This window comes from Cajanus cajan, chromosome 10 (genome assembly GCF_000230855.2).
Source record: "Cajanus cajan strain Asha chromosome 10, NIPB_CcT2T_4, whole genome shotgun sequence".
In the NCBI taxonomy this organism is placed as follows: Eukaryota; Viridiplantae; Streptophyta; class Magnoliopsida; order Fabales; family Fabaceae; genus Cajanus; species Cajanus cajan.
The window spans coordinates 3518474-3532564 of NC_138526.1; the positions used below are offsets into that span (position 1 = coordinate 3518474).

The window sequence follows — 14091 nt, forward strand, 5'->3', positions numbered from 1 at the left end:
ATTCAATAAATCAAAGTTATGTATAGGTTAGGACTCTGTCTTGCAAAGAATTTTATCATATTTGTCATTTAGTCCTTCATGAAATATTAATTTCATGATATATCTGGTGTATAATACTTGACTGGGAAATCAAAGTCATAAAAATCGGTTGAACTCACAGACTAAGGATCAGAAATGAGAGAAATCGAGGAAAAATGTGTAAACATTGAACTGGATATTGATTGAGTCATTATTAACGGTGACATTGTTAGCTAGTTGCATCTCAATGGAAAGGGAAATGTTATGGCAGTGCATTTGCCTTAGCGTGCAAGTTTAGAAATTGTGAAAGGTCCAAAATTTATTGTGGCCTTAATTAGTACAGTGTAGCGTCATCTTCATGAATATATATAGCTAACAGATGCAACAAATATGAATTTGTGAAAATACTTGACCTTGATCTTGATCATCATATTCCTCCTCCAATTAAGAAGAATGGACAATACAGAAAGGTTCTGGGATCCCATTATTGCCACGTATGTTTAAATAAAAGCCAAATAGTTTTACAATTATGCATCGTTGATTTTCATAATTTCATTACTTCTATGTTCTTGGTGGCTCTTAAATGTATCAATAAAAAATATAATAATATAGAGTCCTCTTGGATCCTAATATATATGAAGCCTCAGTATTCCTAAAACTCGTACAGTGGATACGTATCCGTACTCCATATACCTTATATATGTACGGCAGGTTGCCCGTCCTCAGGATATTAAGAGGGTCCAATTTCTTTTAAAAAATTATATAATTTTGAGATATTTTTTATATTACTTTTAAAAAAAATTATCTCTTATATATTTCTTTTTTACATCTAAATATAAATTTACATATGATTTTAAACACCTGTTTTTTTATCATTATTTTTTTTATGTATTATATTTATTAAAGAGTAAAATATATTTTTAGTCTCTATAATTTTTTTTAAGTTTGATTCTATTCCTTCAAAATTTTATCCTATTTTAATCATTTTAATTTGGAGATGAATCATTTTTTATCTTCAAATTTATTTATATAATGTTTTATAATAAAAAATAATATAAAAATAATTTGAAGTAAAAAAATATAATATATTTCTTTTATATTTATTAACGTTGTGTTGTTTATTTCATGTAACAAAATATGTTATTTTTAATTAAATCATGCATCTGTTTTTATGCTATAAATGTTTATATATAAGAGTTCAAATCAACAAATTGTAGATTGATGATACTGGACATGGTCTTTCTAAATAAGGTATCGGGAAATCAATTAGGTTTTGTAATAAAACAGATAAATATACCAATAATATTGTTATCAAAAAAATATATAAAGTTTCATATTTATCATTTTGCTTAGGGCTTATAAAATATCAAGATTGACCCTGTGTACTGCGTACAGTACTCATGTTAGATATTTGTGGACACTATTGGGATATGTATTAAGCCTTTATCCTTGATTTGATAAATAAAATTATTGTCTTTTAATAACAAAATATAAAAAGAGAGATTTTTCTTTTAATCTTGCCATATTATTTATGGGTCCTTGCTTGTGTATAGGATAAGAGACCACAAGCTTGTTTGAAGACAAGTTAGAAGTGCTTTTAAAATTAAGCTTCTTTATAAAAAATAAAGAACGATTTCTATTAGGTATTCTTAAAAATATTTTTAAATTTGTATCCAAATAGACTCTATTTCTTCTTGATTTCTTAAATCTATTCCTGAGAATACAAAATATAATTCATTTCAAATTCATCATTGTGAATCCTTTTTTTTTTTTTTTTTAACTATAGTATTGGTACTAAGTATCTATTATTATAAGTATCTACTATTAAAAGTGGTGATTAGTCTTTGTCGAAAACTGTCGATCATTTAAAGATAAATGAGATTCATTATAATTAAGGACCCACCTTCTGAAAAGTTCTACTCTTTCTCTTGATGGAATAAATTTAGAGATGATTATTTTCATAATATTAATTGATGAAAAGAAACAATAAGGAGGGTGTATTGGATTAGGATTTTAAAGGACTTTTTTAGTTAAAAAATATCCTGCGGATTTTAAAAGACTTTGCAGTAGGCATGGCAACGGGGCGGGGCGGGGGCAGGTTTTATGTTCCCCGCCCCCGCCCCCGCTTTTATTTTTTTTCTTCTTTTTTTCTTTTAAATAAATATGAACAATTTAAAAAAAATAAAAGAAAAATAAAATAATATAAATTTTTACATATAAATATTTATAATTTTGGTTTATATATATAAAAATAATTTTTTAATCATATTATTAAGCGGGGCGGGGGTGGGGGCGGGTATGGGGACGGGGGCGGGGTGGGTATTAACATCCCCGCCCCCGCCCCCGCCCCCGATTTTATCAATCGGGGAAAACCCGAACCCGAACCTGAACCCGATAAACACGACTTTTCCCCATCCAAATCGGGGCGGGTTCGGGCGGGTACCAACGGGCGCGGGTTAGATTGCCATGCCTACTTTGCAGGATTTTCATGACTTTTAAGATTTTGTAGGATTCCATAAGACTTAAAATCAAGATTTTAATGGATTCTGCAAGACTTTTAAATCAGAATTTTAATGGATTCTGTGGAATTTTGTGGAGTTTTGACATTTGATAAGATTTAAAAAAAATGCATACATTCAAATTTAAAAATAGTCAAAGACAAAAATAATAATAATAAAAAATAATGTCTAGATAAATAATAATGATAATTCTCCATAATATCCTATCCTCTTTTTATAGCATCCACTATCAATTGTAACAATTCATCAGAATCCTCCTTGGTCCAAGCTTCATAGTTTTATTTCTCTTTTCCTTTTTCTTTATTATTTCCTCGTGAATCTCCCATTTGAATTACTAAAACAATATATGTTGAAAACTAGTTATATAAATAATTATGGATAAGAGACAAAATTAATAAAATTATATTATTATTTTTAGAAGCACACCAATCATACAAGATCGAATATATCTTGACTATCCAAATGGATCAAATACCTCAGTCATTATAAAAAAAATATGTAAAAATGGAAATATAGAAACATAAGATAATTTTTTATATAAAAAAGAAATTAGTATATTCGATACTGAGAAAATATTTAAATATATAATTTTTTTTTATATAAACGGAAGTATTTAGATATAGAGAATATATATATATATATATATATATATATATATATATATATATATATTATTTTAGTTATATATTATATAATAATTTTTAACGATATTTATAAATGTAAATTATTCTAACAAATATTTTAACAATATTTTCTTTTTTAAAAAATAAGCTAATGAAGGCATAAATCTTAAATCTTAAAAAATTAGATACTGCAATGTCTTATGTTAATTTTCTTTTTTTAAAATATAAAAAAAATCTTAATTTCACAGTATAAAAATAAAAAATAAAAATTCATAGTAAAAAAAATAAAATAATTGTTGAGTCATAAAAGGAAGAGGGATAAGAGTAACAAATTCAAGGGAAGGAGAGAGTTCGCAGTTTTTATGTTGAGAGGGTTCTTCTCCCAACTAAGATCCATTTTCATCTCATTCTACTCACAGAAACCCTAACAAATTCATCTTATATATATATATATATATATATATATATATTATAGAGATTATGATATCAATTTCATCTTTCACTTTTTTCTTTTCTTGATGTGTGTTATAAAAAAAATTACCACTTAAAATTTGAAATTTCAAGCATTTTTTTGTGTTATATAAAGGAACAAATTCAACTACATAGAATAAATAAAGCAAGTCAATTAAAGAGAACGAACAAAAAAATAGAGCAAGTCAATGACACTATCATTTACATATCAGAGTTTCACAAAATAGAGGAATGAGATGAGAATAGTACTACAATATTATATATGAGCAATGAACAATAATGTAGTATTATTAGTAGAGAAAAAATGGAGAAGACAGGAGCATAGAAAAAAAAAATGAAAAACTCACTTGAAAATTCTTGAAACACTTGAAAAATAACTTCAAACAATCCTTCAAAATCCGATGGGTTTGGATGTGATTGTTTTATGAATCTGGTATTTATAGATAACACTAAAAAGTCCTTCAAAATCCCTCTCACACAACAATCCTTTAAAATCCTTATATTTTTGAATACCAATGGATTGTTTTTAAGTTGTAAAAAATCTCAAATGAATACCAGTGGATTTTAATGGACTCTTTAAAAAATATTGAAAATCCAGATTGAATATCACTGGATTATTTTTAAGTGACATAAAATCCTGATTGAATACCAAGGGACTTTTTTACTCAAAAAAAGTCTTTTAAAATCCTACGAAATCTTAAACCAATACATCCCCTAAGATTGAAATGGTTAACCCGTGATATCATAATCATACTTTAAGTGTTATAATATTGATCAACTTTTTATGATATTTGTTTTTCATTTTGAAGAATTTAACTATTTTATGTTATAAATTATGCTTATTTGTGTTTCTTTATTATTCACCGAATTTAATCATGTATATATATAATTATTTTTTTAATATATGTATATTTTTTAAAATTTAGATTAACGTACACATACCCCTTTTGAAAAATCTCGTATACGCGTGGTACAGGATCCATGCAACGTAGTGTCTCCTAATCATGTTATGAATCAATATGTCATACGTGTCATCATCATTATTACTCGTGAAAAGCAGAAAACCACTTTCTTTATACTTCTCTTATGAACAAGTGCAGTTGCTCGAGGCATAACAGTAACCATCTTTAGTTATACGATCCCCTAATCACAGTCTCCTTTGCTTGCAGAAAGCATCATTTGTCAATGGAAATTGGGTAGCTCAAATTGGAGTAGAAAGTACACAATCTTATTAAAATCACAACATTTAACTCGTACATGAAGGATAATGTCTATCAGTATGTAGTAGTATAACAATAATCAACTATAAACATAACTTCTAACTTAACGTACACTAAAGTTCAAAATATAGTAAACTAAGATAATCACTCTCAAGGACCAGCAGCATATTATAGTATTATACACTAACACAAGTGCAAATTATCATATGCTAACTCATATCACATCCATGAAACTCAAGGATTGGTGGTAGGAAATACTTTAGGAACTTGAGGAACTTTAGGGAACTCAGGTTCAGGTACTTTAGGGAACTCAGGTACTTTAGGCAACTCAGGTTCAGGTACTTTAGGCAACTCAGGTACTTTAGGCAATTCAGGCACTTTAGGCAGCTCAGGAACTTGAGGCAATTCAGGAACTTTAGGTAACTCTGGTTTAGGCAATTCAGGCACTTTAGGCAGCTCAGGAACTTGAGGCAATTCAGGAACTTTAGGTAACTCTGGTTTAGGCAATTCAGGAACTTTAGGTAACTCTGGTTTTGGCAACTCAGGAACTTTAGGAACCTCAGGCTTAGGAAATTCAGGAACCTTAGGAATCTCTGGTTTAGGTAACTCAGGCTTTGGTAATTCAGGAAGAGGTGGTAACTCAGGTTTATCAAGTTGTGGAATTTCTGGCTTAGGCAATGTTGATTCCTCAAGATTTCGTGCTCCACTGCTTGCTGACAATAGCATTAGAATCATAGATGAAAAAATCACTAATGAAAATCTGCAATTAGCCATGGTACAACACAAGAACTTGTTGATAGGAGTTGGAGATCTTTGCAAGTGTTTAGATATGTTTTGTGAGTGTGCACTAAAGGTGTTGTGTGTGTGTGGTCTTTTATAGAGGAAACTTTGTAACTAAATGATTGAGGTGAGTTGGTGGGATGGTGCAACTGTAAGAACTGTTAGCTCAACTTCCTTTAATTGTTGGTTAACTGATTTATTTGCATTGCAAAGGAATGAAGACATTTTTGTCACCTTTGATTTGAAGTGTTAAATAATTCTCTTTGTCTTTATCCCTCCAAAGTCAATGTTCTTCATGAGAAAACGAGAGATCTTTGCCAATGAAAATTGTTCCTTGCAAGTTTTCTACGCCTTTAACAAATCAGACTCGATTTCAACCCTAACAAACTGTAATAAATTATTGTTATTATTATCTTTGAAATGAGCACAAGTGGATAACCAGACGAAATCAATCTCATAAAAATTAGATGACCAACAATTAACCATTTCGGTACACGTTTCACATCTCTAAACCCTAAATCTTGTGTAACTCAGCTTCTAAAATGCTTCTCTTGCAATTTGAAGCAAAACAATTTTTTTTTTCTTCATATTTCTGCCTTAGCCTTTTTGTTCTAATTCTTTAATATCTAATTTGCTAAAGTCATGGCCTATGTCATTTTTCTTTTTATAGTTCAGTTCGTGTTATGTTTTTTTTTCTCGGGTCTAGCCAGCAACAAGCACCTTAGAGCCGGTACTAGCATTTTACGAATCTTAGGTATAACGATAAATAAGGATCCTCGAATATAAATATTTTAATTTTAATATAAAATAAATATAATTTAATTAAAAATAACATGTTTTATTATATTAAATAAATAAAATAATGTTAACAAATCTTAAAAAGTTAGACATATACAACATCACTATAGGACAGAGATATTCTAATAACATTGACACCTCAAAAACTTATCATTCATTTGCAGCACACCCAAATATATAAAATAAAAATAGAAAAATAATACAAAGTGCATAGGAGGGTCATATCAAAACCCATGAGAGAAAATTAACAAAATCTAAAAGGAAGATCACAATGATTAAAAAAAACCTCCAATCAAATAGACGACAACAAAGTGTCCCACCAAATAATAAAATTACTCCTATGAGCTAAACTATAAGCTACGTACCAATCTATTAGCACATTGATTACCTTCTTTGAAGATGTGAGAAACTTGAAACTGCATTGGAGCACAAAAGCAAACAATGCTTATATCTACTACAATGGACCAAGGTACCAAGATAGGATATATTCACTAGTGGAAAATTAGCATATTACGTCACCTCTTTTACGTCAGAAATACTTAAATCCGACGTAAAAAAAACGCGGTGGAATTTTTGTAATTTTTGCGAACTTTTTTACGTCGGACCTGGTAGGGTCCGACGTAAAAAGTCCAATTTACGTCGGAGGTGTGTTGTGTCCGACGTAGATTGGACTTTTTACGTCAGACCCTACCAGGTCCGACGTAAAAAAGGACGCAAATTTGAATAAAAGAGCATGAGGCACACCGCGCGCATTCACTCTTCCTCACTTTTCATTTTTTTCTCTCTAAACTCTCTCCTTCTCCTTTGTTACTGAATCATTTTTTTTGTCTTTTGCAGAGGGATAAACCCTTTGTTACTCATTTGCACATTGTTGCTGCTCCTCAGGTATGAATCAAGGTTTCCTTAACACTTTTCTACTTCGCATTGCTACTCTGGCTATTTGTTTTATTTGATTTTTTGGTTGTTTTATTTGTATAGGTAGTGGGCGTTTTCTTTTAAGTTGTTATACGAAGCTGAATGGCTTGTTCTAGAAGCAGAACGGCCCGTTCTCCAAGCAGAACGGGCCGTTCTCCAAGCAGAACGGCCTGTTCTGCTTGGAGAATGGGCCGTTCTGCTGGCATTTTTATGTTTTTTTTATATTTTTTTTCCTACTTTTTTACGTCGGATGTCGTAATGTCTGACGTAAATTTACGTCAGTTTTGTGAATCCGACATAAAATTTACATCTCCCGCTTCTACGTCGGTATGTTTTCTGACGTAAAAAGCTGAAAATGTCCGACGTAGTACACCTCTTTTGTACTAGTGATTATGAAAAACTTTTAAAACCAACCATGAATCACGTTTTAACTATAACCCGTGCCACCCTATAGAAGAGACATATTGAATTGCCACTATAGTAACAACCAACTCCTCTCTTAGAGCATCAGCAACAGCAATGTATGAAGCAAACCCACCTAAGAAAGCCCCACTACTATCCTTAAATAAGCCCCCACTATTAGCAGGCCTTAGAGAACTGCTCGCACTACCATCTGTGTTACATTTTATGAAGCCATAAGATGGGGATGCCAATCCACTTGAGTTACCTAAGCAAGCCTAGGGAGATGAATAGAAAACAGAATATACTTCAAAATACGAAACTCAACTATGAAGTGAGAAGCTCAACCATCAGAGAGCAAGCCAAAGATAATACCAAAGTTACCATAGAAACTTCAAAAAGAGAAAGGATTCTAATATATAATAGATAATGATTTTAAAAATAATATAAAAAAACTTATTATAATTTTAAAAAAAATTGACTCCTTTTTAATCATGGCCCCTTTTATGGTCTGTTTTAATCATGGATATGTTGGGTTTTAGACTCTCTTCCTTTAAGGAGAATAAGTCTAAATATAAGTCCACGATATTTTACTTAACCAAGAAAAAAATGAGTTAGATCATTGAGAAAAAGAGACTCACTTAATTGTTGTTGATTTGTTGAAGACAGGTTCACAAGACATGATTATTTGTTTATCAATAGTTGGATCATCGAAAGAAGGTATAAAGTGGGAGAAAAATATTTCTTAGTAAATAATTCTGTTTTTGAGATTTTTCATTTTGTTTCTTATTTGGGAACATTGTTGCTTGGTTTGCTTTGGGTGATTTATAAGCACTATTTTGGTGCACTAATTAAAGACTTTTTTGTATCCTATTGATTAGAGTGAAGCTATTTCTTTGGTCTTGATGACCCATATTTTTACCTTTATATTGAAGTTTTTTTTTACATTAAACTTTTTTTGTATCTCTTGTGTGTTTGAGTTTTCTTTAATTTTCTATTTTTTTTTATATTTCTTATTGAGTTTTGCAAGTTGAAGATTTTATTTTTATCACTTATTATTCTTTTATTGAGTCGTTATTGTGTTAAGTTTTTTCCATGTTGGTAAGTCTAAGACTGGCCTATTGCTCGTGTGGATTGCACATATTCTGTTAGAAATTAGTATTTTTTAATTTAATATATATATATATATATATATATATATATATATTTAATAAGACCTATAATGGAAACGAACTTTTGGGGATCAGTTTATACTACCGTTTTGCTTTATAGCTAGGGATGACAAAAATACCCGTACCCGCGGGTATTTGTGGGTAAAATCCACTACAAATAATAAATGGATAGGCTAATTAGGTACCCGCAGATAATGGGGCCGGATAATTTTTTACCCGTTTATAAATGGGGCGGGGTCGGGTATGATGATATCCATACCGCGGGTACCTGTTTAATAATATTTATTAAATATCCTAATTATCACATAACCCTAAAACTATACTCTCATCTTATTTTCTTTCCATAGAATTATGTTGGATGTAATTTGATTAATTTTCTAGCTTTGATTGGACCAATAAGATTTATGTATTTTAAGTTGTTTACTTACGTTTTTAATTATGAGATTGAATTACTATAGCTTTGTGATATGAGACTTTCACTTACTTGTGTAAGATTGATGTATTTTAAGCTATTGATTATCTTGCATCTTTATTATTATTTCAACAAAATTAACATTAAATAAAAATTCAAAATTAACATTGATTTTTTATTTTTAATATTTCAATGACATTAAATATAAATTTAAAATTATTTGTAATATAATTTTTTTAATTTTTTAAAAAATTTATAAATATCCATGGATATCTATGGATATCCGTGGGTATTCAAGAAATTTACGAATACCCGCTTAATGGATACCCGCGTGGATATGTGGTGGGTATGGGGCCAATTTTCATACAGCAGGGCGGGGGCGAGTTTACTATTACCCACCCCCATGGGGTCCTATTGCCATCCCTATTTATAACACCATATCCTTTTGTTATTTCCTTCCAACGACATGAATAAGGACGTTGCATTTTCCGAAGAGTGTGCTGCACATTGAGCACCTTTCTCTTGGCCTCCAAGATTAAATTAATTAATAATATTTTCTAAACAACTACGAGTGACTGCTGGTATATATATATATATATATATATATATAGAAGGCCTAGTAAAAGACAGACACATAGCAAGTTCATTTGTACCTCTCCCTCAATATTATTTCTACTGCAAAATTATAATTTTGGAGCGGTGTTCTTTGGTTCGGGGATCTTTCGCTGCACTCAAACGGTCTAACGGGTTGACGTATCTTGGGAGAGGAGCGCACTATAAGACTCTAAATTACCAGTGCAGTGAGGGCGTTTTCCCTCTAAGGATAGCGCTATACGTGCTTCAATTCAGGCTACTCTAAACCTATTATTTAATATTCTAAGTTGCTCTTTGTGTTTAATTAGTTGTTACTGATTATTTTGTTTTTAATTTTATAGTATGCATTGTGTTGTTGATATTGGTTTTATTGATTAATCTAAATATTTATTTTTTCTTGTGCTCTATTAAATTTATTTTTCTAACAATATTAGAGAGAAAAACTTTTCTTTTCTTGTTCAATATCAACATGTCTGCAATGGATATTTTAAAGTCTTTGAGTAGTAAGCCAGAAAAATTTAATGGTGAAAATTTTTTATGTTGGTAACAACAGATGAAATTTTGGCTTACAGAGTTGAGTTTATTTTCTTTTATTTTAAATGAAAAATATGAAAATTGTCCTGATTGTGCCTTGGTTGAAGCTAGTTCTTCTAGTGATAAAGATATTTTGTGTCATGGTCGTATTTTGAGTGCTCTATCTAATAATATTTATAAAATATTTTGTAATACAAAAACTTCTTTGGAGTTATGGGACGCTCTTGAACTAAAGTATGGTTCTGATGAAAAGGATTTAAGAAAATACTCTTGTGAAAGAATGATTTATTTTCAAATGGAAGATGGAAAACCTTTCTCTGACCAAGTTCATGAATTTGAAAATATTATTTATGATATGAAAATGAAAGAAATTACTTTTCCTGACATAATGCTTATTAGTTTGTTAATTTCTAAATTGTCTCCTTCTTGGTCTGAAATTGCAAGAAGCCTTAAGCATAAACCTGATCATTTCACTTTATCTAATTTATTGGTTACCTTGCGAATTGAAGATAAACATCGTATTTCACAAAAGGATTCTAATAAAACCCCTTTTCAGGCTAAGGGTCATTTAGTGGAAAACGCTAATAAGTCTAAACAAAAAATTTTCAAAAAATATGATTTTTCCAATAATAATAAATTTGGTCAAAGCTCTTATTTCTCCAAAAATAAAAAAAAAGCTTTTAATAACAACTACAAACCAAAGAGTAAAATTCAAGGAAATGAGTCCTTCTGCTTTGTTTGTGGAAGAAACAATCATTTTGCTAAGGATTGTTTTCATCGTCGTCGTCAACCAAAAGACATTACATCTGATCCCAAATCATCGTCTCAGCCTCAAGATAATGTTATTACCGCTAATGCTAGCTCGGATTCCCCATCTAACAGGTATCATGTCACTAGCCCAGAGTTAAATTTTATTTATAACTCAAATGATTGGTGGATTGATTCTGGAGCTAATGTTCATGTGTGTGCTGATAAAAAATTATTTTCTTCATATCAGGAATGTGGCACACGTACTGTAAGCATGGGAAATGGGAGCCTAGCACGCGTCATTGGTCTAGGCCGAGTAGAATTAGAATTATCTTCTAGAAATTGTCTTGTTTTAGATGAAGTCTTTCATGTTTCTGAAATTAGAAAAAATTTGATTAGTGTTGCTTTGTTAGTTCAACAAGGTTTTAAAGTTGTTTTTGAATCCAATAGAGTTGTAATTTCTCAACATGGTTTTTTTGTTGGAAAAGGATATATTTGTGATGGCTTGTTTAAACTTAATATCATGTCTTCCTTTATTAATAAAAATTCTAGCATTTCTTCATCTTCTATTTCAAATGTTGAATGTTGTGACATTTGGCATGGTAGACTTGGACATCTTAATTTGAATTCTATTAAAAGAATGATGACTCTTGATCTTATTCATAAATCTTTTAATAAATTGAAACAAAAATGTGAAGTTTGTGTTCAAGCCAAACAACCTAGAATATCTTTTGAAAATTCTATCCAAAAAGAAACTTGTGTGCTTGAACTCATTCATAGTGATATATGTGATAGTAATGGTGTTATTACTCGTGGTGGAAAGAAATACTTTATTACCTTCATTGATGACTTCTCAAAATATTGCTATGTATACTTGATTATTCATAAAAGTGAGTTATTTGAAAAATTCAAGGTTTATAAAGCAGAAGTTGAAAATCAATTAGAAATGAGTGTTAAAGTTCTTCGCTCTAATAGAGGTGGAAATATTCTTCTAATGAAATGAGTGAATTTTTTTGAAACACATGGCATTATTCATGAAGTCACTCCTCCTTATGCTCCTCAATCTAATAGAATTGCTGAAAGAAAAAATCGTACTTTATTAGACATGATAAACGCTATGCTTATAAGTTTTGGTTTGCCTGATAATTTGTGAGGGGAAGCTTTGTTTACTGCATGTCACATTTTGAATAGAATTCCTTATAAAAATTCTGATAAAACCCCTTATGAACTTTGGAAAAATAGAAAACCAAATTTGAAATATCTCAAAGTGTGGGGGTATCTTGCAAAGGTGAATATTCCTATTAATAAGAAAAGAAAAATTGGTCCCAAGACAGTTGATTGTGTTTTTTTGGGATATTCTTTACATAGTACTTCTTATAGATTTTTAGATATTAATTCTGAAGCTGCTGAAATTTCTAATAATATAAAAATTTCTAATAATATAATTATGGAATCTAGAGATGTTGTTTTCTTTGAAACATTTTTCCTTTGAAGAATAAATTGTCTAAACCTGTTTATGATACTTCTAGCTCTATTTTACCTTCTAATAGTATTGTTAACAAGGATTTTGAACCTAGAATTAGTAAAAGAATTAGAAAAGCTAAAGATTTTGGTCCTGAATTTTTATTCTTTTTTACTTGAAAATGATCATAAAATTTATAGTGAAGCTATGAGATCTGTTGATGCACCTTTTTGGAAAGAAGCTATTAATGATGAAATAGATTCTCTTAAAATCAATAAAACTTGGTTTTTGACTGAACTTCCTCCTGGTTGTAAGAGTATAGGTTGTAAATGGGTTTTTCGAAAAAAAATTAAGAACAGATGGTTCCATAGATAAGTTTAAGGCAAGACTTGTTGTTATTGGTTATAAACAAGTAGAAGGTGTAGATTTCTTTGATACATATTCTCCTGTTTCTAAAGTTACTACTATTAGAGTTCTAATTGCACTTGCATATGTTTTAATTTGGAAATTCATCAAATGGATGTAAAAACTGCCTTCTTAAATGGTGACTTGGAAGAAGAAATTTACATGAATCAACCTGAAGGTTTTATAGAACCTGGAATGGAAAATAAAGTTTGCAAACTTGTTAAATCCTTGTATGGTTTAAAACAGGCTCCTAAACAATGGCATGATAAACTTGATCAAGTTGTTTCTTCATATGGATTTCAGTTTAATAATAGTGATAAATGTGTTTATGTGAAACAATTTGATGATAATTCATGTGTTAGTTTATGTCTCTATGTGGATGATATTTTAATCTTTGGTAGTAATCTACATGTTATAAATGATGTGAAGTCTTTCTTCTCTAGTAATTTTGAAATGAAGGATCTTGATCTTGTTGATGTTATTTTAGGTATTAAGTTGATTAAGAATCAAAATGGTATTGTTTTGATACAATCACATTATATTGAAAAATATTAAAAAAGTTTAATTATTTTGATGTGAATCTAGTTTCTACCCCTTTTGATCCTAGTATTAAATTGAAGAAAAATATTGGTGAAAGTGTCTCTCCTCTTAAATATTCTCAAATTATTGGTTCCTTGTTGTATTTGTCTAATTTCTCGAGACCGGACATTGCATATGTTGTTGGTAGGTTAGGAAGATATACTCATAATGTTGATCATTCACATTGGCTTGCTCTAGAAAGGTTATTTAGATATCTTAAAGGAACTATTAATTATGACATTCACTATGCATGTTATCCTGCTGTAATTGAAGGTTTTTGTGATGCAAATTGGATTTCTGACTCTAATGAAACTAAATCTACTAGTGGTTATGTATTTACTTTAGCTGGAGGTGCAATAGCTTGGAAATTTGCAAAATAAACTATTATTTCTCGTTCTACTATGGAAGCTGAAATAATTGTCTTAGATACTGCTAGTAGTGAA

At 30.1% G+C, this 14091-nt stretch overlaps 1 protein-coding gene across 1 annotated transcript; it reads right to left on the minus strand.

Annotated features, from left to right (window-relative positions):
* Window positions 1-4837: 4837 nt before the first annotated feature.
* Window positions 4838-5717, minus strand: LOC109806402 (uncharacterized). Its single transcript, XM_020368793.3, has one exon. The coding sequence runs from the start codon at window positions 5623-5625 to the stop codon at window positions 5086-5088; it is 540 nt and encodes a 179-aa protein (XP_020224382.1). The 5' UTR covers window positions 5626-5717; the 3' UTR covers window positions 4838-5085.
* Between the last annotated feature and the right edge of the window lie 8374 nt (window positions 5718-14091).

Excerpts from the sequence above, each read along its gene's own strand:
- LOC109806402 (XM_020368793.3), bottom strand. The coding sequence starts at position 5,625 with ATGGCTAATTGCAGATTTTCATTAGTGATTTTTTCATCTATGATTCTA.